The 26,854-nt window shown below is 41.5% G+C and overlaps 1 protein-coding gene across 6 annotated transcripts in view; it reads left to right on the top strand.

Moving 5' to 3' along the window:
- The window catches only part of CNOT1 (CCR4-NOT transcription complex subunit 1), a 112,323-nt gene that overhangs the window by 37,375 nt on the left and 48,094 nt on the right, over positions 1-26,854 (top strand). For all 6 annotated transcript variants that reach the window (XM_023210079.1, XM_023210084.1, XM_023210082.2 and 3 more), the window contains exons 3-16: positions 3,175-3,282; positions 4,216-4,314; positions 4,670-4,738; positions 4,828-4,882; positions 5,643-5,846; positions 6,736-6,904; positions 9,071-9,197; positions 9,348-9,458; positions 10,697-10,867; positions 11,874-12,001; positions 14,676-14,916; positions 17,023-17,142; positions 18,446-18,568; positions 18,803-18,954. In XM_023210079.1, the coding sequence (XP_023065847.1) occupies positions 3,175-3,282; positions 4,216-4,314; positions 4,670-4,738; positions 4,828-4,882; positions 5,643-5,846; positions 6,736-6,904; positions 9,071-9,197; positions 9,348-9,458; positions 10,697-10,867; positions 11,874-12,001; positions 14,676-14,916; positions 17,023-17,142; positions 18,446-18,568; positions 18,803-18,954 (1,877 nt within the window). The remainder of the gene's footprint in view (positions 1-3,174; positions 3,283-4,215; positions 4,315-4,669; positions 4,739-4,827; positions 4,883-5,642; positions 5,847-6,735; positions 6,905-9,070; positions 9,198-9,347; positions 9,459-10,696; positions 10,868-11,873; positions 12,002-14,675; positions 14,917-17,022; positions 17,143-18,445; positions 18,569-18,802; positions 18,955-26,854) is intronic.

Raw genomic sequence — 26,854 nt, 5'->3', positions numbered from 1 at the left:
ATCAAACATATGTGCCACACAAATACTGGAGTATCTCCATAGTAAACTTTTTTTTTTTGAGATGGGTTTCGCTCTTGTTGCCCAAGCTGGAGTGCGATGGCGTGATCTCGGCTTACTGCAAACTCCGGCTCCTGGGTTCAAGCGATTCTCCAGCCGCAGCCTCCCAAGTAACTGGGATTAGGAGAGCACGCGCCACCACCTCTGGCTAATTTTTGTATTTTTAGTAGAGATGGGGTTTCACTATGTTGGTCAGGCTGGTCTTGAACTCCTGACCTCAGGTGATCCACCCACCTCGGCCCCACAAAGTGCTGGGATTACAGGCGTGAGCCACTGCGCCCGGTGCGTAGTTTACTTTGAAAACATATTCTACCTCTTAAAAATAATCATTCCAGGTTTTTATTGTATAATCCGCATGGGAAAAAATTAAGCAAGAAACAAATGTAAGGATAACGGGATTTTAGTAAATCTTTGCTGATCCTAGTGAAGCAAAAACTTGAAACTTTTTTATTCTTTGGCCATTGACAGTGTGATGAAATGTGCCTTCTATTTTTTAGGTTGATAACACAATCTCAGACAAGTCAGTGTATTCATTAACCATGATCTGGCCCCTGATTCCCTCTGAACTTTTTTCTGGTCTTCAGAGTTCTTTTCTGTTTCTGTGCTTTTGCACTCTAGGTTTTTGCTTCTCCCTGGGTTGTTTTTTCTTTACCTGTATCTATGGTTGTCTCAGCTCACAGGTCTCACCTTAGAAGGTCTCTGAGATAACCCCCTGCATCAATATTAGCAAGCTCTGTTTTATTTTATTTTTTTTGTAACAGATAATGTCAGAAATGTTTGGCCTGTACTTCTCCCACAAAAATTGGCTTAGTGAGAATTTGGAACCTATTACTCTCCTCTGCTGCTGTGTTTACAGCTAGAATAGTGCGTAGCATATACTCAACAAATGTAGGTTGAACCAGATTATTGTGTTTTTTCAAGGGTGAGAGATATGGTTAATTGGATCATAGTTAATTCTGTTCTTTTTGTTTGTTTGTTTTTTGAGACAGAGTCTCGCTCTGTCGCCCAGGCTGGAGTGCAGTGGCGCGATCTGGGCTCACTGCAAGCTCTGCCTCCTGGGTTTAAGCCATTCTCCCACCTCAACCTCCCTGGTAGCTAGGACTACAGGTGCCTGTCATCACACCTGGCTAATTTTTTTGTATTTTTTAGTAGAGACGGGGTTTCACTGTGTTACCCAGTGTGGTCTCGTTCTCCTGACCTTGTGATCTGCCTGCCTCGGCCTCCCAAAGTGCTGGGATTACAGGCATGAGCCACCTCGCCTGTCCTTTTGTTTTATTTTTTATTGAGACAGGGTACTGCTTTGTCCCCCAAGGTGGGAGCACAGTGGCACCGTCATAGCTCACTGTAACCTTGAACTCCTGGGTTCATGTGATCCTCCAGCCTCAGCCTCCCAAGGTGTTTGGATTACGGGTGTAAGCCACTGCACCCGGCCTCTATTCTCTTTTTTTTGGAGACAGAGTCTCACTCCCTCATCCAGGCTGGAGTTCAGTGGCGCAGTCTTTGCTTACTGCAACCTCCGCCTCCCGGGTTCAAGCGATTCTCGTACCTCAGCCTCTCAAGTAGCTGGAAATTATAGGTGTACATCACCATGCCTAGCTATTTTTTTTTGGCAGAGATGGTCTTTCTTAACTTCCATATTTTCTGAATGAGGAGACGGGAAACTGAAATAAGCTAAGAACTTAGCCAGCTTTCATGTTGTTACCGTGATATAGTGGGAAGATCATAGGCTTTGAAGTTGGACTATAAATCCAGATTCTTCAGCTCATAGTCTTGGATTTTCGGCACAAGGAGTCTGTTTTAACTATATCAACCCCTATCCGTGGGGATAGAGGGTGGTAAATGTTAGCAGTTGTTGAAGATTAAGCCAGGAAAGCTCAGTGCAATATCTAGCCCAACGTGTAGGTAGTATGTGGCTCTTAGTAAACATGATTACTCTGCACATATACTGTGCTCAAGTCTTTTCTAGACTAGATGTGCAGAAGTGAACACAGCTACAGAAAATTTCAATACATTAGCAGGTAGTAGTAATTGCTATGGAGAAAAAGTAAAGCAGAATAAGGAGTGATGCTGGGGCAGGTCATATTGCTATTTTAGGAATGGTAATAAGACCTCACTGATAAGGTGGCTTTAGAGTAGAAACCTAAATGAAGTGAAAGAACAAATCATGATAGCTGTCTGGAGTTTTTCATGTAGAGAGAATAACAAATACCAACAAATATGGGTAAATTTGAGGAAGAGCAGGAAACTAATTGAGCTCTAGGGCAGCATCTAAATCACTGAAGTCTGATCTGGTGGCAGCTTCATTTAAGGCTGTGCCGTGTAGCGTTACAGTTGTGTTAGCAGAGAGAATTTGAGTTATGTAAAATTGTTGCCTTAAAAGAAAATCTTTGTTACACATTTGATCAATACTACTTGGTGTTTTTGGTGTAGATGTTGAGCAAAGTACAGAGTTGCATGGTAAAATTACCGTAGTTTTTCTACTCTTCTTCCTGCCAGTGACTGACTATAGGAAACTTTTTTTTTGAGATGAAGTTTCACTCTTGTTGGCCAGGCTAGAACAACAATGGCACGATCTCAGCTCACTACAACCTCTGCCTCCTGGGTTCAAGTGATTCTCCTGCGTCAGCCTTGCAAGTAGCTGGGATTACAGGCACCCACCACCATGCTTGGCTAATTTTTGTGTATTTAGTAGAGACGGGGTTTCCCCATGTTGACCAGACTGGTCTTGAACTCCTGACCTCAGGTAACCCACCTGCCTTGGCCTCCCAAAGTGCTAGGATTACAGGCATGAGCCACCGTGCCTGGCCCAGGAAACATATTAAAAATATTGAATTACAGGTGGAAGCAGTGGTGTATGCCTGTGATCCTAGCTACTCAGAAGGGTGAGGCGAGGAGATGCTGTGAGTCCAGGAATTTGATATCAGCCTGGGCAATATGGACCCTCTCTAAAAAAAAAATTAATTATAACTTATGGGCACTTCCATCAATAATTCCTTTAACTTCAAAAATGAGTAATTAATGTAAATTGGAATTTTGTCTTGGAGGTTGATTTTCTTTTTTGAAACTTTTTTTTCTTTTTAAATCCTCTCTTAAACATACTATTTTTGGTCATTTTAGATTGTGAATCGGCACGGTCCTGAGGCAGACAGGCATTTATTACGCTGCCTATTTTCGCATGTGGATTTCAGTGGCGATGGTAAAAGCAGTGGCAAAGATTTCCATCAGGTATTTGGGGCTTACAAAGTTCATGTCCACTTAGCTATAATTGTTAAATGAATTTTGGGCATAGTGTATGTAGCATACGACACATACAAAATAGCATCCAGAAGTAATTGTAGCTGGAGGGTGAAAAGGTGTTAAATTTTTCCTTTTTTTTTCTGTGCGTCCCTTCTTCTGCCTGCCTGTAGACTATAACAGCTATCTAGTTCAGATTTCGAGAGGTACGGAGCAGACTTGCCTGAAGGAAGCAGGAATGTGGGGGTTCCCTGCCTGAAAAGTTAGTAAGGCAGAGGAGATCGCATGTCCTGGATTGAATCTCTAGCTTTATTTCCCATCTAGCAAGAGTTTGTCATAATACTGTTTCTTACAGTTATCTTATCAATGAGCTCTTCTTTTCTGGAAGTTTTGCTGGTAATAGACTTTGAGTAGTGTAATGAGTTTTTTTAAATAAAACCTCTATTTTTATAACTTTCTTTACATCTTTTTTTATTTCCTAGTTCCTTTTACCTTGGGTGTTGTTGAGACAGAGTCTCTGTCGTCACCCAGGCTGGAGTGTGGTGGCACAATCATGGCTCACTGCAACCTCTGCCTCCTGGATTCAAGCGATTCTCCTGCCTCAGCCTCCCAAGTAGCTGAGATTATAGGTGCCTGGCACCACGCCTGGCTAATGTTTGTATTTTTAGTAGAGACAGGGTTTTACCATGTTGGCCAGGCAGGTCTTGAATTCCTGGCCTCAGGTGATCCACCTGCTTTAGCTTCTCAAAGCGCTGGGATTACGGGCATCAACCACTGCACCTGGCGAGATTTTTAAAGAGCTGATTTTGATAAGATATAACAGCATATAGTGTTAGGTCACATTTTAATGTTCTGAGTACCTCAGCTTCTGTTTGTTCTTAGATGACGTTTAGTGCTAATGAAAGTCATTTTTTATTTTTAAAGACTCAGTTTCTGATTCAGGAGTGTGCGTTGCTGATTACAAAGCCAAATTTTATCTCGACGCTGTCCTATGCCATTGATAATCCATTGCACTATCAGAAGGTTGGTATTACTATTATCTTTAAGAATGTGATCTCAGGCTTTCTAAAAAGGCCCTAAGCCTTGATCTGATAATGTGATGTCTTAATATAAAAATTTCAGGTTGTTATTTTGGGATGTCTTTCATAGCTTTGTAACAACATTAAGACAGTTCATTTAATAATAAATAGAATCATACTAAAACCAGATCATGTAAAAGCTTAAGTTTGTCATAGTTTTAGGACATAGTGATGTTTCTAGCACCACTACAGAATTAAGCAACTCCTATGTAGTGCCATCCTTGAGCAAACAGATAGGTTGTTAAAAATTTTTTGAAAAACCAAGTTCTTATTTTAAACTAAAATTTGGTTTGTTTCAGAGTTTAAAACCTGCACCCCACTTATTCGCCCAGCTGAGTAAAGTGCTCAAATTAAGCAAAGTACAAGAGGTGAGTGATTTAAGAAAAGAGACGTAGACAAAATTAGAATTAAAAACAGCCATTTGACTCTTTGGTTAATCTAACCCTTCTTGTTTCAGGTAATTTTTGGCCTTGCCCTGTTGAATTCTTCCAGCTCAGATCTTAGAGGTTTCGGTGAGTTACTTTTCCAAAAATATCATGAAGTGAGACTTTAAAATACATGGGTTTTTAATCATGAGGCTCTGTGGTTTAGACTTACTAAGATAATCTGAAATTAATTTCTCTCTATGGTAAAAAACATGTAATATAAATGTTACCCTCATAACAAATTTTTTTTTTTTTTTTGAGACGGAGTCTCGTTTTCTCTGTCTCCCAGGCTGTAGTGCAGTGGCATGATCTCGGCTCACTGGAAGTTCCGCCTCCTGGGTTCATGCCATTTTTCTGCCTCAGTCTCCTGAGTAGCTAGGACTACAGGTGCCCGCCACCATGCCCAGCTAATATTTTTGTATTTTTTAGTGGAGACGGGGTTTCACTATATTAGCCAGGGTAGTCTCGATCTCCTGACCTTGTGATCTGCCCACCTCGGCCTCCCAAAGTGCTGGGATTACAGGTGTGAGCCACCGCACCCGGCCCCGTCATAATCATTTTAAGTGTAAAGTTCCATAATGATAATTGTATTTAGGTTGTGTAACAGATCTATAGAACGTTATCTTGCCAAACAGAACTATGCCTGTCAACAACTCTCCCATTTCCCCCTCACCACAGCCGGTCCCTGGCCATTACTTTCTTTATACTTGTCAGCTAGAGAAAGCATTAGGGAGATGGGTGAGCTGGTGAATGAGAAGGGTGATTATGTGCATTTTGATGGTATGTGACTTTTTAACCCATTGTGGTGCAAAAATAACTTGTGGTTTTTGGTTTACCTGGCTTCTAGCTGCCCAGTTTATCAAACAGAAGCTTCCAGATCTTCTGCGTTCTTACATTGACGCAGACGTCAGTGGAAATCAAGAAGGTGGCTTCCAAGATATAGCAATAGAGGTCCTACACCTCCTCCTCTCCCATCTCCTCTTTGGGCAGAAGGGAGCCTTTGGAGTTGGACAAGAACAGATAGACGCTTTTCTGAAGACGCTACGCAGAGGTAAGGGAGTCTTTGTAGCCTACAGTGGATGATTTTTTTGGATGACCACAGACATATCACAAAAGCATTTTTTTCTCTTCTCTTTTCTCTCTTCTCTCTTTTCTCTTCTCCCCCTCCCTCTTCCCTTCCCCTTCCTCGGCCTCCTGCTCCTTCTCCTCCCCCTCTTTCTTTCTCTTTTTAAAAAAGAGACAGCATCAGCTGGGCACAGTGGCTTAGGCCAGTAGTCCCAGCACTTTGGGAAGCTCAGGCGAGCATGACACCATGCCTAGGCTTACATGCTGTTTTTAGCTTAAAAAATTGGTCACTTTTGATATGCTCACTTCACCTCCTTGGATATTGGCATGGTAAAGTTAAGATAAATTCTAGTTATTCTGTTGCCTCTGAGCTTTCATGTTTGAGAAAGATTAAGAATTCTTTTTAAAACAAATTTGGTAGTGGATTAACTTACCCATTCTCATGGTTATTTTTATTTACTTCCTAATGTTTATATCGTTTAATGTACATTAACATTCTCACTAATGGGAAACTTTCCACTTGCCAGTGAAATAAATAGACTGATATTCTAATTGTTTGCTTTCTGTGTATGGGAAGTGATAGCCCTGTTGTGAAAGTTTAAAGTAATATTTAGGGTATGAGTTGGTCAATAGATGGAATCCCAGTATCAAATGTTAAAGGTACACTGATGAGCATTTTTTGTGATATAAAAGTATTCAGATTTTGAAATTGATGTTAAAGTCATAACTTGGGCTAGTAGGCTGGAAAAAATGAAATAAGCTTGCCTTTGATATGAACTTGTGAGAGAATTGGGTTTGAGGGGATTTTGGATAGAGCAAAAGAGGATTGTTTGTTTTTAATTAATATAGCAGTTGTAATCTTTTTCTTTCCTCAGATTTTCCCCAAGAACGCTGTCCTGTGGTGCTCGCACCACTTTTATACCCTGAAAAACGGGACATTCTAATGGACAGGATCCTGCCTGATTCCGGAGGGGTAGCTAAAACCATGATGGAGAGCTCTTTGGCTGATTTCATGCAAGAAGTAGGCTATGGCTTTTGTGCAAGGTTGGTAGTAAAACATGTTAAGTTTCTGATTATTCTTGTGCGAAACATGATGTAATTCTTTAAAAGAAGTCTCTAAAATTCCTTAATCATCTTTTCCTCTCAAGAGGCATGCTTCTAAATTTTAATCTTCCACAAACTAGTATGTGCGACAGCAACATGCTGGGTGTTAAATGTTTATCTCCTTCCCCTCTCCAGTTTCTCAAAATTAGGAGTCAGTGGTTTCTAGGCTAGTTGCCACGATAGGCATATTTTAGCTTTTGGAAGGAAGAGAGAGCATTGAAGCAAGTTAGTGTTCATGGAACTTGTATTGCTTTACACTTAATGTGACTAATTTTCTCCTCTCTGACCCCCACCCCTCTAATCTCTTCATTCTGCCTTCATCTGTGGCTTCCTTCCTTTTCTGCCTCTTTTATACCCTGTCTCTTGTGTATTTTTCTCACTTGCTTAGGGCATCAAAGGATATTATTTCACATTGTTAGTAGCACTTAAGACTGTGATATACTAGATTATTAATATTTTTCTAAAAGCAAATTATTAAGGATGTTAATGTGCTTTGCTTTGACTTAAAAATCCTTATGTTTTAAAAACTCTCAGACAAACCACATTCTCACTTAGGTTTGAAATAGTGCATTTGTGAGTGTTGTACTTGTGCCTGGCATATAACTTTTGTTAATCAAACTGAGTAAGATGCATAGTGAAATGTTAGGATGCAGCCTGGGCACGGTGGCTCATGCCTGTAGTCCCAGCACTTAGGGAGGCCGAGGTGGGTGGATCACATGAGGTCAGGGTTCAAGACCAGCCTGACCAACATGGTAAAAACCCTATCTGTGGTAAAAATAACAAAAATTAGCTGGGCATGGTGGCACGCGCCTATAATCCCAGCTACTCAGGAGAATGAGGCAGGAGAATCGCTTGAACCCAGGAGGCGGAGATTGCAGTGAGCCAAGATCGTGCCACTGCACTCCAGCCTGGGCAGCAGGGCAAGACTTCATCTCAAAAACAAAAAGTTAGGATGGATGTTCAAGGTTTTGTACATATCAGAATAATCAAACTCACTTTGGATGTTAAAATCTTAAAGAAGATTGAGGATAATTTTGTCATTGTGAAAGAGAGCATCACTCATGAGTCTTATTTTCTTCCACTGATTTTTTTTTTTTTGAGATGGAGTCTTGCTCTGTTGCCCAGGCTGGAGTGCAGTGGCACAATCTCAGCGCACTGCAATCTCCGTCTCCTGGGTTCAAGTGATTTTCCTGCCTCAGCCTCCCAAGCAGCTGGGACTACAGGTGCGTGCCACCATGCTCAGATAATTTTTGTATTTTTAGTAGAGATGGGGTTTCACTGTGTTAGCCAGGATGGTCTTGATCTCCTGACCTCGTGATCTGCCCGCCTCAGCCTCCCAAAGTGCTGGGATTGCAGGCGTGAGCCACCACATCCGGCTCTTACACTGAGTTTTAAAATTTGTTTGCCTTTTAAAAAAATTTTCAGGCTGGGTATTGTGGCTCACGCCTGTAATCCCGGCACTTTGGGAGGCTGAGGCTGGTGGATCACTTGAGGCCAGGAGTTTGAGATCAGCCTGGCCAACGTGGTGAAACCCCATCTCCACTAAAAATACAAAAATTAGCCAGGCGTGGTGGTGCGTGCTTGTAATCCCAGCTACTTGGGAGGCTGAGGCAGGAGGATGATTTAAACTCAGGAAGTGAAGGTTGCAGTGAGCCAAGATCATGCCACTGTACTCCAGTACTCTTGTACTCCACAAGAGGTGGAGCCCAAGTGGAAATACTTGCTCACTTCCTGCTGTGTGGATGGTTTCTAACAGGCCACAGACTGATAACGGTCCATGACTGGGAATTCAGAAGTCCGCTGCATTGTATCATTCTTACGCCTTTGCATCCTCATAGCTTATCTCCCATCTAACAAGTGAGAACATACAATATTTGGTTTTCCATTCCCTAGTTACTTAGAATAATGACTTTTGCCATTTTCTTACCGAAGTAGATGGTTTTTACATCCCTAGCTGTATAAATATAACAAGAAATGACACTTACAGCTCTGCCTGTTTTATTTAGTAAAACTAAGGATTTCAAACAACGTGCATTTAATGCCAAAGTTTCTCAATCTTGATGTTGAGGCTGGTAGCATTTTTCTGAAGTTACATTTCTGTTTCAGTATTGAAGAATGTCGCAATATAATCATGCAGTTTGGTGTTCGGGAGGTCACAGCTGCCCAGGTTGCAAGGGTCTTGGGAATGATGGCTCGAACTCATTCAGGATTAACAGATGGCATTCCATTACAGGTGTGTTGAATTCAGCTATTTTACCAAGTGAGTTAATGTCCTGTCCTCTTTATTTTTTTTATTAAATTACAATATGATTGATTGCTCTATCGACCAGAAGTGAACACATGGAGTAGTTGGGTTTGTTTAATTCAAGTTTTACTTCTACAGAGTATTTCTGCTCCGGGCAGTGGGATCTGGAGTGATGGGAAAGATAAAAGTGATGGAGCACAGGCACACACGTGGAATGTAGAAGTCTTGATTGATGTTCTTAAAGAACTGGTGAGTATATGTGATGATGGTTTTTGATTTGTGCTATTTGGATGATATGGTCCAAAGAAAGCAAATTTTAAGAATTTTCCACCTTTGTTAACTCAAAAAGTAATAAAGTGTCCAAGTTAATTGTGTACTGGAGACAGTACATAATCAAATTTAAATTTTTTCATTAGGGTTGTTACCTCGTAACTTGGGGTGCTACTGCTAAGTTACTCTTGTCTATGGTAAATAAGAATAACGAAAATCATATTTATTTTGCCACTTCTACTTTGGTTGTAAACTGAATGAAAAATAAACAAAGTACCTCTATTGAAATATTGAAGGGCTTAAATAAGACATAAAGGAATTGAACTGTATTTATTTTTGCTTTTGCTATGTTGCCCATATTGGACTTTAACTCCTGGGCTCTGGTTAGTGATCCTCCCACCTTTGGGAGCAAAGGGTTGGGATTACAAGCGTGAGCCATTGTGCCTGGCCTAGAATGGAACTTTTGTTTTTGTTTTCTTTTTTAGATGGAGTCTCACTCTGTTGCCCAGGCTGAAGTGCAGTGGCATGATCATGGCTTACTGCATCCTCTGCCTCCTGGGTTCAAGCATTTCTCTTGCCTCAGCCTCCCAAGTAGCTGGGTCTACAGGCATGTGCCACCATGCTTGGCTTTTTTTTTTTTTTTTTAGTATTTTTAGTAGAGACAGGGTTTCATCATGTTGGCCAGGCTGGTCTCAAACTCCTGACCTCAGGCAATCCACCCTCCTTCCAAAGTGCTGTGATTATAGGTATAAGCCACTGCACGTGACCCTAGAATGGAGTGTGGTGGCTCACTCCTGTAATCCCAGCACTTTGGAGGCCGAGGCAGGTGGATCACATGAGGCCAGGAGTTCGATACCATCCTGGCCAGCATGACGAAAACTTGTCTCTACTAAAATTAAAAAAAATTATCTGGGCATGTTGGTGTACTTCTGTAATCCCAGCTACTTCAGAGGCTGAGGCACGAGAATCTCTCGAACCCAGAAGGCAGAGGTTGCAATGAGCCAAGATCATGCCACTGCAGTCCAACCTGAGTGACAGAGTGAGACTCTGTTTCAAAAAAGAAAAAAAAAAAAAAAGAATGGGTTTCTTAAAATTCACATTTAAAATTTTGTAAGTAGAACATCTAAATTGAATTTCAGATTTAATATGGCCTTTTGGACAATGTATCAAAATATACACACATTCATTACATTTTAAACTGCTTTGGTCTTTTTTAGAATCCGAGTTTGAATTTCAAGGAAGTAACTTATGAACTGGACCATCCTGGATTTCAAATTCGTGACAGTAAAGGACTTCATAATGTGGTTTATGGCATTCAGAGGGGTTTGGGTATGGAAGTGTTCCCAGTAGACCTCATATATAGACCTTGGAAACACGCTGAAGGCCAGGTGAGTGAGTGGTATTTAGCTATAGAAGGGGGAATAAAATATGACGTATTCTATATGTAGTGCCATCTACCCATTGATTGAAATATTCTTGTAAAATAGAATTTGTTATACATAGCACAGAAAAGCAAGGACTGTCATAAGTATTGAAGGAATACTATCATAGTTTTAGTACTAGTCAGACTCCTTTAAGGTGTAAGTGTCAAGGTGTTTTCCCAATAGTTTAATGATGTTCATTTCCAAGGTAACATTAAGTTTCCCTAATTGGCTCAAAAAAGTCTTTTTTTTAAAAATTATACTTTAAGTTCTAGGGTACATGTGCATAACGTGCAGGTTTGTTACATATGTATACTTGTGCCATGTTGGTGTGCTGCACCCATCAACTCGTCAGCACCCATCAATTCGTCATTTATATCAGGTATAACTCCCAATGCAATCCCTCCCCCCTCCCTCAAAAAAGTCTTTTAACAGTTATGATTGAGAATCCACACAGGGTTTCATTGTGCACCTTTCATGTGTTTGAATTATGTGTGGTTTTCAAAGGGCAAATAATTAAGAATTTTTTTGTTTTGTTTTGTTTTTTTTGAGACGGAGTCTCACTCTGTCGCCCAGGCTGGAGTGCAGTGGTGCAATCTCACTACAAGCTCACTACAAGCTCCGCCTCCTGGGTTTACGCCATTCTCCTGCCTCAGCCTCCCGAGTAGCTGGGACTACAGGTGCTGCCACCACGCCTGGCTAATTTTTTTTTTTTTTTTGTATTTTTAGTAGAGACAGGGTTTTACTGTGTTAGCCAGGATGGTCTCAATCTCCTGACCTCATGATCCGCCCGCCTCGGCCTCCCAAAGTGCTGGGATTACAGGCGTGAGCCGCCACGCTGGCCATAATTAAGATTTTAAAAGGGAAATTGCCATGCTAATAACCTTAAGATTGACAATAGCCTAATGAAAACATTTCAGATTTTATAGCATTCACAATCATTTATGGTGGTAAGCATTTTCTTTCATTGCAGCTCTCCTTCATTCAACATTCCCTTATAAATCCAGAGATTTTCTGTTTTGCTGACTATCCCTGTCATACTGTTGCCACTGATATTCTGAAAGCACCACCAGAGGATGACAATCGAGAAATTGCCACATGGTAAACACTTTGATTCAGCTTTCATTTAAAGGATTACTTCTTTTGTGAAATACAAAGTTAATAGTAAGCCAAATACATAGTTAACAGGTTTAAATGAAGCAGTAGTTTTAGTGACCCTACTTAAGTATTTATAGAGGGGGTTGTTGGATAACTTATTTTTCAGTCCCTATCGTTAGTTATATCGTGTAGGGTCTGTCCTTAGGTGTTCTTTTAAAAGCGTCAAATCTGAAAGTATCAATGTTGGAAAGAGGTTTGTACTTCCTCCTTTCTCCCTTAATGTTGAGATTTCTTCTCTGTAGAGCTTATGCCTTTTTTTTTTTTCTTTTGATTTGTAAGTTGCTCAAGGTGGCCAGCCTGTCAAATATAATAGTTTTCTTTTCTTTTCTTATTTATTTATATTTTTGGGATGGAGTCTCGCTCTGTTGCCCAGGCTGGAGTGCAGTGACACAATCTCAGCTCGCTGCGACCTCTGCCTCCCGGATTTAAGCAATTCTTCTGCCTCAGCCTCCCGAGTAGCTAGGATTATAAGTGCTCACCACCATCCTTGGCTAAGTTTTATATATATATATATGTATATATATATGTGTATATATATGTGTGTATATATATGTGTGTGTGTGTGTGTGTGTGTATATTTTTTTTTTTTTGAGACAGAGTCTCGCTCTGTCACCCAGGCTGGAGTGCAGTGGCACCATCTCGGCTCACTGCAAGCCCTGCCTCCCAGGTTCACCCCATTCTCCTGCCTCAGCCTCCCGAGTAGCTGGGACTACAGGCACCTGCCACCATGCCCAGATAATTTTTTGTATTTTTAATAGAGACGGGGTTTCACAGTGTTAGCCAGGATGGTCTTGATCTCCCTGACCTCATGATTCGCCCGCCTTGGACTCCCAGAGTGCTGGGATTACAGGTGTGAGCCACCACGCTGGGCATATATATATATATATATTTTTTTTATTGAGACGGTGTCTCGCTCTGTTGCCCAGGCTGGAGTGCAGTGGCGCGATCTCGGCTCATTGCAAGCTCCATCTCCCGGGTTCACACCATTCTACTGCCTCACCCTTCGGAGTAGCTGGGACTACAGGTGTCCACCACCATGCCTGGCTAATTTTTGTTTGTATTTTTAGTAGACACGGAGTTTCACCGTGTTAGCCAGGATGCTCACGATCTCCTGATCTTGTGATCTGCCCGCCTCGGCCTCCCAAAGTGCTGGGATTATAGGCATGAGCCACCCCGCCTGGCCTAGTTTTATATTTTTATTAGAGATGGGGTTTTACCATGTTGGCCAGGCTGGTCTTAAACTCCTGACGTCAAGTGATCCATCCGCCTCGGTCTCTCAAAGTGCTGAGATTGCAGACTTGAGCTACTGCACCTGGCCGAATCTAATACTTTTCAGCTAAAGTATCTACTTTCTCTGAGTTCTAGTTTCAAATTCTCGAGGTAGAATCTTAGTCCAGCCCAGTGTCTAGATCAGGTTTCTCTTGGAACTCTGTCCCATCATTCCTCTCTGCGAATGTGTGAAGAAAGAATGGTGCAAGTACTTTCATCATTGTTGAGGTACACAGGGCTACAGGGAGAGAGCATGGCTTGAATTGTTCCCCAACAGGATCTAGTTCATAATGTATCTTCAGTTTTTTTCTAACTATACCTTCCCAGAACACGTTTCTGTTATTGATCAAATAATTGTCTTTACTTTTTTTGGTGGTGTGTCCGTTTCTTAGGTGGTAGTCAACATTAGATTTGTAAGCTTGCTTTTTTTTTTTTTTTTTTGAGACTGAGTCTCACTCTGTCGCCCGGGCTGCTGGAGTGCAGTGGCCGGATCTCAGCTCACTGCAAGCTCCGCCTCCCGGGTTTACGCCATTCTCCTGCCTCAGCCTCCCGAGTAGCTGGGACTACAGGCGCCCGCCACCTCGCCCGGCTAGTTTTTTTTTTTTTGTATTTTTTAGTAGAGACGGGGTTTCACCATGTTAGCCAGGATGGTCTTGATCTCCTGACCTCGTGATCTGCCCATCTCGGCCTCCCAAAGCGCTGGGATTACAGGCTTGAGCCACCGCGCCCGGCAAGCTTGCTTATTTTTTTCCTTATGAGTCTGATGTATATAGTAGTATTTCTTCTTCAATTTATTTGAACAGATAAAGGCCTCTTTCCATTTTTATAAACTTAAATACCATTATCACATTAACAAATAACAATTCCTTAATATACCTAGTTATTTACATTAAAGTTCTCCAATTGGCTCAAAAATGTCTTCTAATCTTTCTGTGATTGAGAATCCAGACACAGTCCATAGTTTCTTTTATTCTGTAAATCTATGTTTGTTCTCTCTTTTAAATTTATTTTTTGCCATTGATTTGATAGAGAAATACAGCATTTGTTCTCTAGTCTACCCGATGTTACTTTCTTACTTGTTTTCTTGTGGTATTTACTTCATTCTCTGTCCCCATGTTTTTCATGGCCTGAGGATAGAGTTAGATCTTCAGGCTCAGTTAAAGTCAACCAGATTCAACCTCTTGGGGCAAAAATAATTCTTAAGAGAGTACTGTGGACTTCAAACTTCTAATATTAAAACATGACACCAACTTGGTTTTGTGCTGACAAGCTGGTATCACTTATTTTGAAAATTAATCTGTATACTTGGATGTTCATTGATAAAGCGTGTTTCTTCCTTTCTTGTTAGGAAGAGCTTGGATTTGATTGAATCTCTGCTGAGGCTTGCAGAGGTTGGGCAGTATGAGCAAGTCAAACAGCTCTTCAGCTTCCCTATCAAACACTGTCCAGACATGCTGGTATTGGCCTTACTACAAATTAACACCTCTTGGCATACCTTGCGCCATGAACTTATCTCCACTCTGATGCCAATTTTCCTTGGAAACCATCCTAACTCAGCTATTATTTTGCACTATGCGTGGCATGGGCAGGTAAGATGTGACCTTGTGCTTACCATTTTTTCATCTGAATAACTGACTTTCAGAGTGTTGAGGAAGCTCAACCAGAGAAATTTTTTTTTTTTTTGCATCTCTGAATTATTATGACTTTAGAAGTCATACTGTCATAAAACTTGTTTTATCTGTTAGAATCATGTGAGGAATAAAATATAAGATCCAAAAAGCAAGGAGACAAAATAATATTTATGATTTTATTTTCTTTCCTTTTTTTTTTTTTTTGGAGACGATGTCTTGCTCTGTCGCCCAGGCGGGAGTGCAGTCTGGCTTACTGCAACCTCCATCTCTTGGGTTCAAGTGATTCTCCTGCCTCAGCCTTCTGAGGAGCTGGGATTACAGGCATGCACCACCTTTCCTGGCTAATTTTTGTATTTTTGGTAGAAGCGGGATTTCACCATGTTGGCCAGGAAAGTCTCGAACTCCTGACCTCAAATGATCCGTCCACCTCGGCTTCCCAAAGTGCTGGGATTGCAGGCGTGAGCCACCACACCTGACCAGTATTTAATAATTTCAGTATTAAGAAAGGTCTATATTGCTAGGGCATCCCTTTTCTTTTTATACTAAGGAACTTAAACATCTATCATGGAGGCAGAAGGTACTGATGTCATATTTTCATGGGAAATGAAAGAAGATCACAGATCAATTTAATTAGCATTCTTTTCTAATTTATCTAAAACCAACATTTACATTTTATTTCAGTTTGTGCTGAAATGCCTTTCAAGCCCCTGTGCTTTTCACCTCTAATTTTGTAGAATGTGTTTGGCAAGTAAGTATTCTTTTGTCCACTGATTTTTTTCCCTCCCCCACTTTTTTTTTTTTTTTTGGAGAGAGGATCTTGCCCTGAGACTTAGGCTGGAGTGCAGTGGTGCAGCCATGTCTCACTGCAGCCTCAACCTCCTGGGCTCAGTCAGTCATCCTGCCTCAGCCATCCCAAGTAGATGGGACCACAGGCACATGCCACCATACCCAGTTAATTTTTTGAATTTTTGTAGAGACAGAGTCTTGCCAAGTTTCCCAAGCTAACATCCTACATCAGATGATACATGTAGAAAAAAAAATTTTTCTTTGCCCTTACCTCAGATGTCCTTTTTAGTTACTTTTTATCCTTTACCCATTCTTGTAATAGTTTATATTATATACAAGTGCTTTTTACAAATTAATGAAATAAGGCTCTTTATTGTAAGTGAAAAATGATAGCCTTAGTTCTAGGTCATTCAGTTAGTTTCTCCTGTTTTCCTAGAGACTCAGTTAACATTGTAGACTTAACAGTTTACAAAATGCATGATAAACATTTAACCAAGCATTTGCAGTCCAGATGGTCTTCATTCCTTTCTCACCAAAGCTGTGAGGTAGAAAGGGCTGGTAAACAAGCTGCATCTCCTCACTTGTGATTGAATACTTGTTCTAGCAGACCATCTGCCACTCTAGGACAATTAACTGGGATATTACTTGGACATAGCAATAGTAATGATCTTGCTGTTGCTTCTATGATAAATACTCACTGAGTTCCAGCTATTTGCATCATTCATGGTTGTTTCTGAAAACCAGTCTACCTGCCAGTAAAAAAAAAGAAATGAAATAAAAAAAAAATCAAAGATGCTTGTTTGTGGAAATAAGATTTAGAATGCGTGTGTACAGGTGCCATTCTCAGAAGTAGTGATACATCCAACACTGTAGTGTACAACATGAGAAATAGTTACCTCAAACTGTTTTGTTTTCATTCATATACCAGTAATTTGCATTTTAAGTGATTATATAAACTTTATGTAACCTCATGTTCACATAATCTAGTTCACATTTTGTTTTTGAAAATGATAGGTGGACTTAATATAAGACAGATAAGTTTGATGAATGACTGTATGACCCAAGTTTAGGAACAGGCTTTATTTGGAATATGTAGAGGTAACTTGGCTTTCCCATAAAGAACGTCATGGTAATTGCATAGTTTGAGACCTGAACTTAATGTCAGCACAGGTATACCTGATTTTTATACAGGTTCTAGTAAAATTAACTGGGCATTTGTAATAATATCTGTCACAGTGTTTAGCAGTGTATCTATTTAATCTTTCTTCCCCTTCTTAGGGACAGTCTCCCTCAATTCGCCAACTTATCATGCATGCAATGGCAGAATGGTACATGAGAGGGGAGCAGTATGATCAGGCCAAATTGTCTCGAATACTTGATGTGGCCCAGGACTTGAAGGTGAGTTCAGCAGGACAGAGTGACACCAGTTTATTTACTAATGAGAAATAAAGGCCGGGCGTGGTGGCTCAATCCTGTAATCCCAGCACTTTGGAAGGCCGAGGTGGACGGATCCACGAGGTCAGGAGTTCGAGACCAGCCTGACCAAAACATGGTGAAACACCATCTCTACTAAAAACAGAAGCCGGGCGTGGTCGTGCATGCCTATAATCCCAGCTACTCGGGAGGCTGAGGCAGAAGAATCGCTTGAACCTGGGAGGCGTTGGTTGTGGTGAGCCAAGATCGCGCCACTGCACTCTAGCCTGGGCAACAGAGCAAGACTCCGTCTCAAAAAAAAGAAGAAAAAAAGTAAAAAAAGTAAATGCTTATGTAACAAAGATGCTCTAGGATTCACATGTAACTAGCTCCTAGAATGAGATGAGATTTAGAGGTTTCTTGAAAAGGATAGGAAGGAGAGCGACTTTAGGTAGATAAAAGTGTTTTTGATTGATCTTCCATGTATTGTAAAGCTGTTTTATAGTGAAAAATTAGCTTTTCTCATAAGTTATGTTAGATGCAGTTTTTGGAGAAACTAGGCATGTTTTTTCTCTTAAGCAGCTCTGCGAGAATCAACAGGATCTTTTGATGAATTACTCTGTGTTTTTTTTTTTTTTTGAGATGGAAACTTACTCTGTCGCCCAGGCTGGAGTGCCGTGGTGCCTCTTGGCTCACTGCAACCTCTGCCTCCCGAGTAGCCTCAGCCTCCCGAGTAGCTGGGACTCCAGGCGCCTGCCACCATGCCTGGCTAATTTTTGTATTTTTAGTAGAGACAGAGTTTCACCATGTTGGCCAGGCTGGTCTTGAACCCCTCACCTCAGGTGATCCACCCGCCTTGGCCTCCCAAAGTGCTGCGATTATAGTCTTGAGCCACCATGCACAGCCTAGACTCTATATTATTAATCACTAGGTGCATTAATGTACTGGTGATGTAGTTGTGCTTAAGCCTGTGTTTAGATTTTGAAAAATGGGTAGGGATAATTACTCATGCTTTGAGTCTTATTCTGCTCTAGGTTTAGTTATTTTAAAAAGTACAGTAACGTTTGTTTGGAAGGTAGTGTCATGTATTCACCTTTAAAATGTGATAATTATTTTAGAAAATAATGACTAATGTTACCACCGAATTGTGCTAAGCTGTTTAAATTGTGACCAAAGAAGTATTAGCAGTGTGTTTTATTTGAACTTTGTGGAAAGCAAGAAACAATGTGGGACAGAGATGGTTTCTTAATTGCTCCACTTGCATTTTCTAATATGCTTTGTCCTTTAGGCCTTGTCAATGCTGCTAAATGGTACTCCATTTGCCTTTGTTATTGACCTTGCTGCACTTGCTTCACGTCGTGAATACCTCAAACTTGATAAGTGGCTCACAGATAAAATTCGAGAGCATGGGGTAAGCAGGATTTGTTCATTTATTTTTGCTCTTAAATTTGGTGGCTAAAATGGCTAAAGTACAAGTTTCAAAATTTGTGCAGCAGTAATAAACTAAAAGTAGAAAAATTTAAAAGAAATCTTTTAAAGTAGCATTGCAGATGTTATATATTTTGGATTTTAGTTATAGTGCTTGGTAGTTATCTTGAATCCAAAAACATTTAAGATCAATTTTAAATACTTTTCTCTTCCTCAGGAGCCTTTTATCCAGGCGTGTATGACTTTTTTAAAGAGACGGTGTCCTTCTATTTTGGGTGGACTTGCCCCAGAAAAAGACCAGCCCAAAAGTGCTCAACTTCCTCCAGAAACTCTGGCGACAATGTTGGCCTGTCTGCAAGCTTGTGCGGGGTAAGAAGTACATGGATGAATATGACTCTCTTTGAATTGGATTATATGAATAATTGTAGATTTGTGGAAGAAGAGGTTCAGTGAAAGTTACAGCAGTTTAAGATGGTCCAGTGGTTTTTAAGTCCAAAGTCCTGTACTATTTATGATACACACTAGATCCATTTGAGTTAAGGTTTTGTATCTGGTGTGAGATAGAGGTCCAAATTCATCTTTTGCATGTGAATATCCAGTTGTTTCAGCAGCATTTGTTGAGACCACTACTTTCCCTTTGGAATTATCAAAGCAATTGCCCGTAGTGCATGGGTTGGTTTGTGGTCTCTCTCTTAAGTGGCAAGGTCTTGCTGTCAACTAGGTTGGAGTACAGTGGTGCAATCATAGCTCACTGCAACCTTAAACTCCTGTATTAAGTGATCCTCCCACCTCAGCCTCCCAAGTACCTGGGACCACAGGCACATGCCGCCCCTCAGCTGGTTAAATCTTCTTCTTCTGTTTTTTTTTTTTTTAAATAGAGATGAGGTCTCAGTAGGTTGCCCAAGCTGATCTCAAACTCCTGGGCTCAAGTGATCCTCCTGCCTCAGCCTCCCAAAGTGCTGGGATTACAGGTGCGAGTCATCACACCCGGGCTATTTTTGGTTTCTTAATTCTGTTGATCTGTGTCTCTGAGGCCGGTTCCACAGTCTTGATAACAGATTTTCAGTAAGTTTTGAAATTGGGGATTATGAATTTCCCAGCTTTGTTCTTTTTTAAGATTGTTGCAGCTCTTCTCGGTTCCTTGAATTTTCCTAGAAATTTTAAGATCAGCTAGTCAAGGCTGGGCGTGGTGGCTCATGCCTGGAATCCCAACACTTTGGGAGGCCGAGGTGGGTGAATCACGAGGTCAGGAGATCAAGACCATCCTGGCTAACACAGTGAAACCCCGTCTCTACTAAAAATACAAAAAAATTAGCCATGCGTGGTTGCAAGCGCCTGTTGTCCCACCTACTGGGGAGACTGAGGCAGGAGAATGGCGTGAACCCAGGAGGCGGAGCTTGCAGTGAGCCGAGATCCCACCGCTGCACTCCAGCCTGGACAGCAGAGTAAGACTCCGTGTGAAAAAAAAAAAAAAGATCAGCTAGTCAATTTTTGCAAAAAATTTGCAAAACAGCCTACTGGGAATGTTGAGAGGATTATGTTGAATGTTTAGCTGATTTTGAGTACTGCCATCTTAATAACGTCTTTTTAATAATGTCTTTTTAATCCATGAATCTGGGATGTTTTTCTACTTATTTAGGTCTTTAATTTTTTTTTTTTTTTTGAGATGGAGTTTCACTCTTGTCGCCCGGGCTGTAGTGCATTGGTGTGATCTCGGCTCACTGCAACCTCCGCCTCCCGAGTTCAAGTGATTCTCCTGCCTCAGCCTGAGTAGCTGGGATTACAAGTGTGCACTACCACGTGCATCTAGTTCTTGTATTTTTAGTAGAGACAGGGTTTCGCCATGTTGGCCAGGCTGGTCTTAAACTCCTGACCTCAGGTGATCTGCTGCCTCAGCCTCCCAAAGTGCTGGGATTACATGTGTGAGCCACCACGCCCAGCCTCTTTAATTTTTTTCAATGATATTTTTTCATTTTCAGTGTACATCTTGCACTGAGTTTGTTAAATTTATTAAGTATTTATTTAACTTAATTTTTTTTTTTTTTGAGACAGAGTCTTGCTCAGTCGCCCAGGCTGGAGTGCAGTGGTGCGATCTTGGCTCACTACAACTTCTGCCTTGCAGGATTAAGTGATTCTCCTGCCTGAGCCTCCCAAATAGCTTGGACTACAGGGATACGCCACCCCTCCCAACTAATTTTTGTATTTTTAGTAGAGATCAGGTTTCACCATGTTGGCTAGGCTGGTCTCGAACTCTTGACCTCTAGTGATCTGCCCGCCTTGGCCTCCCAAAGGGCTGGGATTACAGGTGTGAGCCACCACGCCTAGCGTTAACTTAATTTTTTTGTGTGTGTATGTCCCCCAGGCTGGAGTACAGTGGCATGATCATGGCTCACTGCAGCCTCCACCTCCCCCCCTCAAACTTCAGAGTAGCTGGCATTACAGGTATGCACCACCATGTCCAGCTGATTTTTTATTTTTTGTAGAGACAGGATTTCACTGTCTTGCCCAGGCTAGTGTTGAACTCCTGGGCTCAAGGCATCCTACCACTTTGGCCTCCAAAAGTGCTTCAATTGATTATAGGCATGACCTTCTGCACCTGGCCTATCTTTGTAGGTCTATCTGTTACTGAAAGTGGAGTATAGAAGTATTCAATTTTTTTTTTTTTTCCCTTTGAGATGGAGTTTTGCTCTTGTTGCCCAGGCTGGAGTGCAGTGGCGCAATCTCAGCTCACTGCAACCTCCACCTCCTGGGTTCAAGCAATTCTCCTGCCTCAGCCTCCTGAGTAGCTGGGATTACAGGCATGCGCCACCAAGCCCAGCTAATTTTGTATATTTAGTAGGGATGGGGTTTTTCCATATTGGTCAGGCAGGTCTTGAACTCCTGACCTCAGGTGATCCGCCCACCTTGGCGTCCCAAAGTGCTGGGATTACAGGTGTGAGCCACCATGCCCGGCCAAATTTTTTTTTTTTTTTTAATTTTTTTTTTTTTTTTTTAGACAGAGTCTGGCTCTGTCCCCCAGGCTGGAGTGCAGTGGTGTGATCTTGGTTCACAGCAACCTCGGCCTCCTAGGTTCAAGTGATTCTTGTGCCTCAGCCTCCTGAGTAGCTGGGATTACAGGTGTTCACCACCACACCCAGATGATCTTTAAATTTTTAGTAGAGATGGGATTTCACCATATTGGCCTGGCTGGTCTCAGACTCCTGACCTCAAGTGATCCACTTGCCTCAGCTTCCCAAAGTGCTGGGATTACAGGCGTGAGCCACTGTGCCCGGCCTCCTGTTATTTTTTTGACCGTCTTTTTCTCCCTTCAGTTTTGTCAATTTTTCCTTCATGTGTTTGGGGCTTTGTTTTTAAGTATGTTTTTGCAGTTGTTACATACTTCTTTATTTTATTATTTTTGAGATGGAGTCTTGTGTCTCGCTCTGTCACCCTGCCTGGGGTGTGGTGGCACTGACTTGTCTCACTGCAACCTCCTTCTCCTACGTTTCTTTGATTCTCTTGCCTCAGCTTCCGGAGTAGCTGGGACTACAGGTGTGTGCCACCATGCCCAGCTAATTTTTTTTTTTTGTACTTTACTTAGTAGAGATGGAGTTTCACCATGTTTCCCAGGGTGGCCTTGAACTCCTGACCTCAGGTGATCTACCTGCCCTGGCCTCCCAAAGTGGTGGAATTACAGTCATGAGCCACTATGCCTGACCTTAATGGTTACATATTTCTGATGGATTAACCCTTATTGTAAAATGTCGTTGTCTATTAACAGTTTTTTTCTTAAACATTTGTTTTGTGTGATACTAGTATAACCATTATAGTTATCTATAGTGGTTTGCTTGGTACATCTTCGTTTTGTTTTTGTTTTTGTTTTTTTTCCTCAAGCTATATGTGTCTTAATCTGAAGCAGGTCTCTTTTAGAGAAGGTATGGTTGGAGTATGTTTGTGAATTTGTGTGTGTGTGTGAATTTGTGTGTGTGTGTTTACTATATTCTGCCTGTCTTGCATTTAATATATTTATTGACAATGTAGGGCTCTTTTGCTGTTAATCTTTCTATCTCTTGTCACCTTTGTTCCTCTGTTCTTCTATTATTGCCTGTCTTACTGTTAAATAAATATTTTGTAGTGTACTATCTTAACTCCTTTGTTTCTTTGACTTTATTTTTTGTTTTGTTTCTTAGTGGCTGCCTTGGGTATTAAAACTAACATTTTAACTTATTCCAATCTTTTAGTTTCAGTAGGATCCAAAAATTTCCTTTAGTATGGCTTCATCCCCTTCGCCTTGATTTTTGCCATTATTGTCATACAAATTATACCTTTATACATTATATGGTCACCAAAAGGTTTATAATTCTTGCTTCATGCAGTTAGTTTTTTGAGGCAGGGTTTCATTCTGTTGCCCACGCAGGACACGGTCACAGCTCAGTGCAGCTTCAGCCCTCCAGACTCAAAGCAATCCTCCCAGGAAGCTGGGACCACAAACATGTGCCACCACACCAGATAAATTTTTTTTATTTTTTGTAAAGTTGAGGTCTCAGTATGTTGCCCAGTCTGGTCTCGAACCTCTGGGCTCAAACTGATCTCCCGTTTTAGCTTCCCAAAGTGTTTGGATTACAGCAATGAGCCACTGCACCCAGCCCGGTTGTTCTTTAATTAGAAGATTCATACTGTCCTTCGTATTTACCTGTGTATCTTTGCCAGTATTTTTTCATACGGATTCAGGTCAGTGTTCAGTGTCTTTTCATTTCAGCCAGGATTCTTGAATTTTTCTTGTTTCAGCAGGACTGCTAGCAATGAATTACCTCTTTTTGTTATCTAGGGAATATCCTAATTCCTCCTGTATCTTTGGGGATAGCTTTGCCAGATGAAGGATTCCTGGTTGGCATTCCTTTTCTTTGAACATTTTGAATATGCTCCCCCACTGCTTTCTGTCCTCCATGGTTTCTGATGAGACATCAGCTGTTAATTTATTGAGTATTGTATGTGATGAGTTGCTTCTGTCTTGCTGCTGGTAAGATACTCTCCTTGTCTTTTTTCTTTCATCAGCTTGATTATGTTGTTCTAGGTGTGAATCTCTTTGAGTTTATTCTACTTAGAATTTATTGAATTTCTTGGATGTCTAGATTAATGTTTTTTATAAAACTTATGGGGTTTTCAGTCATTATTTCTACAAATCTTTCCGTACCTTTTTCTTCTCTCCTTGAGGCACACTCAGTGGTGTTCCACATGTCTCTGGAGTTCTCAGCCCCTCCCACCCTGTTTTTTTTTTTTTTTTTTTTTTCCAATTTTCTCAGGCTGGATAATTTTAATTGATCCATCTTCAAATGAACTCTTTTGTCTGCTTGAATGTATGGTGGGACACGTGGTTAGTGGAACTTTATTACAGTTACTGTACTTTTTCTGTTTGGTACGTTGTAGAGTGTAGTGTTTGACGGGAAAAAACGAATTTCTGTTTGGTTCTTGGCTTTTTTTTTTTAATTGCTAATTTGTATGGACATGCTTTTTGAGATAATATTCTTACGCTTTCCTTCAATTCTTTTGGTATACTTTCCTTTAAATGTGTTGTGTAGTGGCTGGGTGTCGTGGCTTCAGCCTGTAATCCCAGCAGCCCTTTGGGAGGCCGAGGTGGGTGGATCACCTGAGATCAGGAGTTTAAGACCATCCTGACCAACATGACAAAACCCCGTATTCACTAAAAATGCAAAAATTAGCCAGGTGTAGTGACAGGCGACTGTAGTCCCAGCTATTTGGGAGGCTGAGACAGGAGAATTGCTTCAACCCAAGAGGCGGAGGTTGCAGTGAGCCAAGTTTGTGCCACTGCACTGCAGCCTGGGCAACAGAGTAAGACTCTGTCTCAGAAATAAATAAAATAAAATAAAATAAAATAAATAAAATGCAAATAAATGTGTTCTCTGAACCTATTTAAGGTAACCGATTTTAATTCCTTGTCTGGTAAGGCCAACAGCTGTGCTTCCTCAAGGATCATTTCTGCTGATAGCTTTCCAGCCCTTTGTGTGGGACACCCTTTTGTTTCTTTACAGGTCTTATAATTTTTTTGTTGAAAACAGACAACTTTAAATAATATGGCATTTCCTGAAATCAGATCTTCCCTCTTCAGCAGAGCGTATTGTTTGTTATTGCCCTTTTTCTGTTAAGTGACTTGCCTAAACTAATTCTCTTCTTTATAATAGTTGGCTACTGAAGTTCCTGCTTGGTTAGCCTTGTTGTCAGCTAAGATTGACAGAGATTTTCTTAAACCTAATCTTGGGAATCAATAATTCGTTTTTGCTCTGGGAGAGTCTTAGATGTTCTTTGGGGCTGACTTGCAGCACCAAGCCAGGCAGTTCACAGCCACCTTAGTCTTTACTTCCAAAGTTTTTTTTCTTCTCTCTCTCTTTTTTCTAATTGAGACAGAGTCTCATTCTGTTGCCCAGGATGGAGAGCAGTGGCACGATCTCGGCTCACTACAACCTCCACCTCCCGGGTTCAAGCGATTCTCCTGCCTCAGCCTCCCGAGCAGCTAGGATTACAGGTGCACGCCACCATGCCTGGCTAATTTTTGTATTTTTAGTGGAGTCGGAGTTTCACCATGTTGGCCAGGATGGTCTTGATCTCTTGACCTCGTGATCTGCCTGCCTTGGCCTCCTAAAGTGCTGGGATTACAGGCTTGAGTCACCGCACCCGGCCCAAAGTTTTTTACAGGTTTTTTTTTTTTTTCGGGATGAAGTTTCACTCTTGTTGCCCAGGCTGGAGTGCAGTGGCGCAATCTTGGCTCACTGCAACCTCCGCCTCCTGGGTTCAAGCTGTTCTCCTGCCTCAGCCTCCCAAGTAGCTAGGATTGCAGGCATGCACCATTACACCCAGCTAATTTTGTATTTCTTTTAGTAGAGGCGGTTTCTTGTGTTGATCAGGCTGGTTTCGAACTCCCAACCTCAGATGGTTCGCCCGCCTCCCAAAGTGGTGGGAATACAGGTGTGAACCACCATGCCCGGCCTTGTTTACGGATTTTTAGTTAGCCTGTGGTTTGCTCCAACTGTGATAGTCTTTCATCTTGGACAGGCAGTTTCAGACAATTACTTTCAAATGTTTTTTGCAAACACTTCATGCAGAAAAGATTTTTGTTTGGGTCAGTTTTTAGATCATATAAATCCAACCTTGTCATAGTGTTCTCACACAGACTCCCTATACAGGTGAAATCATGACAGTTGACTGAGAAGGAGGCTTTGATGTTTTAACCTTGTTTTGACTCACTTCTCAGGCTTCTGGTTTTCATTGTGATTGAGAACTGTCAGCTTCTAAGCCTGCTGTGTAGCTGAAGATGGGAATAATAGGGTAAATTAGTATGCTAGAAAGCTTGATAGTCTCTTGAATAAACGTTTCCTACTTGTTTATAAGCCTTTGGTTAATTTCCAAAGTTCTGAAAAAGTTGATTCAGACACTTTTCTAGTTGCTTTTGTGAAGGAGAGGAAATCAGCCCATACCCTATCGTTTTGCCTTATGAGAATGTATTTTTTTTTTTTTTCTTTTTTTGGAGACGATGTCTTGCTCTGTTGCCTCCGATTAGCTGGGATTACAGGCAAATGCCACCATGCATGCCGGTTTTTTTTTAATGGAGCTTCACCGTGTTGCCCAGGATGGTCTCAAACTCCTGAGCTGAGGCACTCCTCCTGCCTTGGCTTCCCAAAGTGCTGGGATTACAGGTATGAGCCACCACGCCCGGCCAGCATTATTTCTTTTTGTTGTTGTTTGAATAGTCTCGCTCTGTTACCCAGACTAGAGTGTAGTGATATGATCATGGCTCACTCACGGGCTCAAACAATCCTCTATGCATCCTAAAGTCCTGGGATTATTGGCATATAATGCTCAGCCTTTTTTTTTTTTTCCCCTTGAGGTCTTACTGTGTTGTTGAACAGCCTGAAGTTCAACAGGCACAATCATAGCTCAATGCAACCTTGAACTCCTGGAGGGCTTAGTCTTTCTGCCTGAGCCTTGTGAATAGGTGGTCCTATAGACACGTGCCACCATGCTTGGCCTGATGGTCTTTTTGTCATAATTAGAGAGAAACGTGCCTCTAACACCTAGTAGTGTAGAAACCAATGATACTAGGCTGGGTGCAGTGACTCACAGCTGTAATCCCAGCACTTTGGGAGGCCGAGGGTGGGTCACCTGAGGTTGGGAGCTCAAGACCAGTCTGATCAACATGGAGAAACCCCGTCTCTACTAAAAATTAGGCGGGCGTGGTGGCATGTGCCTGAAATCCCAGCTACTTGGGAGGCTGAGG

The sequence above is a fragment of the Piliocolobus tephrosceles genome, chromosome 17, assembly GCF_002776525.5.
Source record: "Piliocolobus tephrosceles isolate RC106 chromosome 17, ASM277652v3, whole genome shotgun sequence".
Taxonomy (NCBI): domain Eukaryota; kingdom Metazoa; phylum Chordata; class Mammalia; order Primates; family Cercopithecidae; genus Piliocolobus; species Piliocolobus tephrosceles.
Note: the sequence above shows the minus strand (reverse complement) of the source record. Positions and strands in the feature narration are given on the sequence as shown.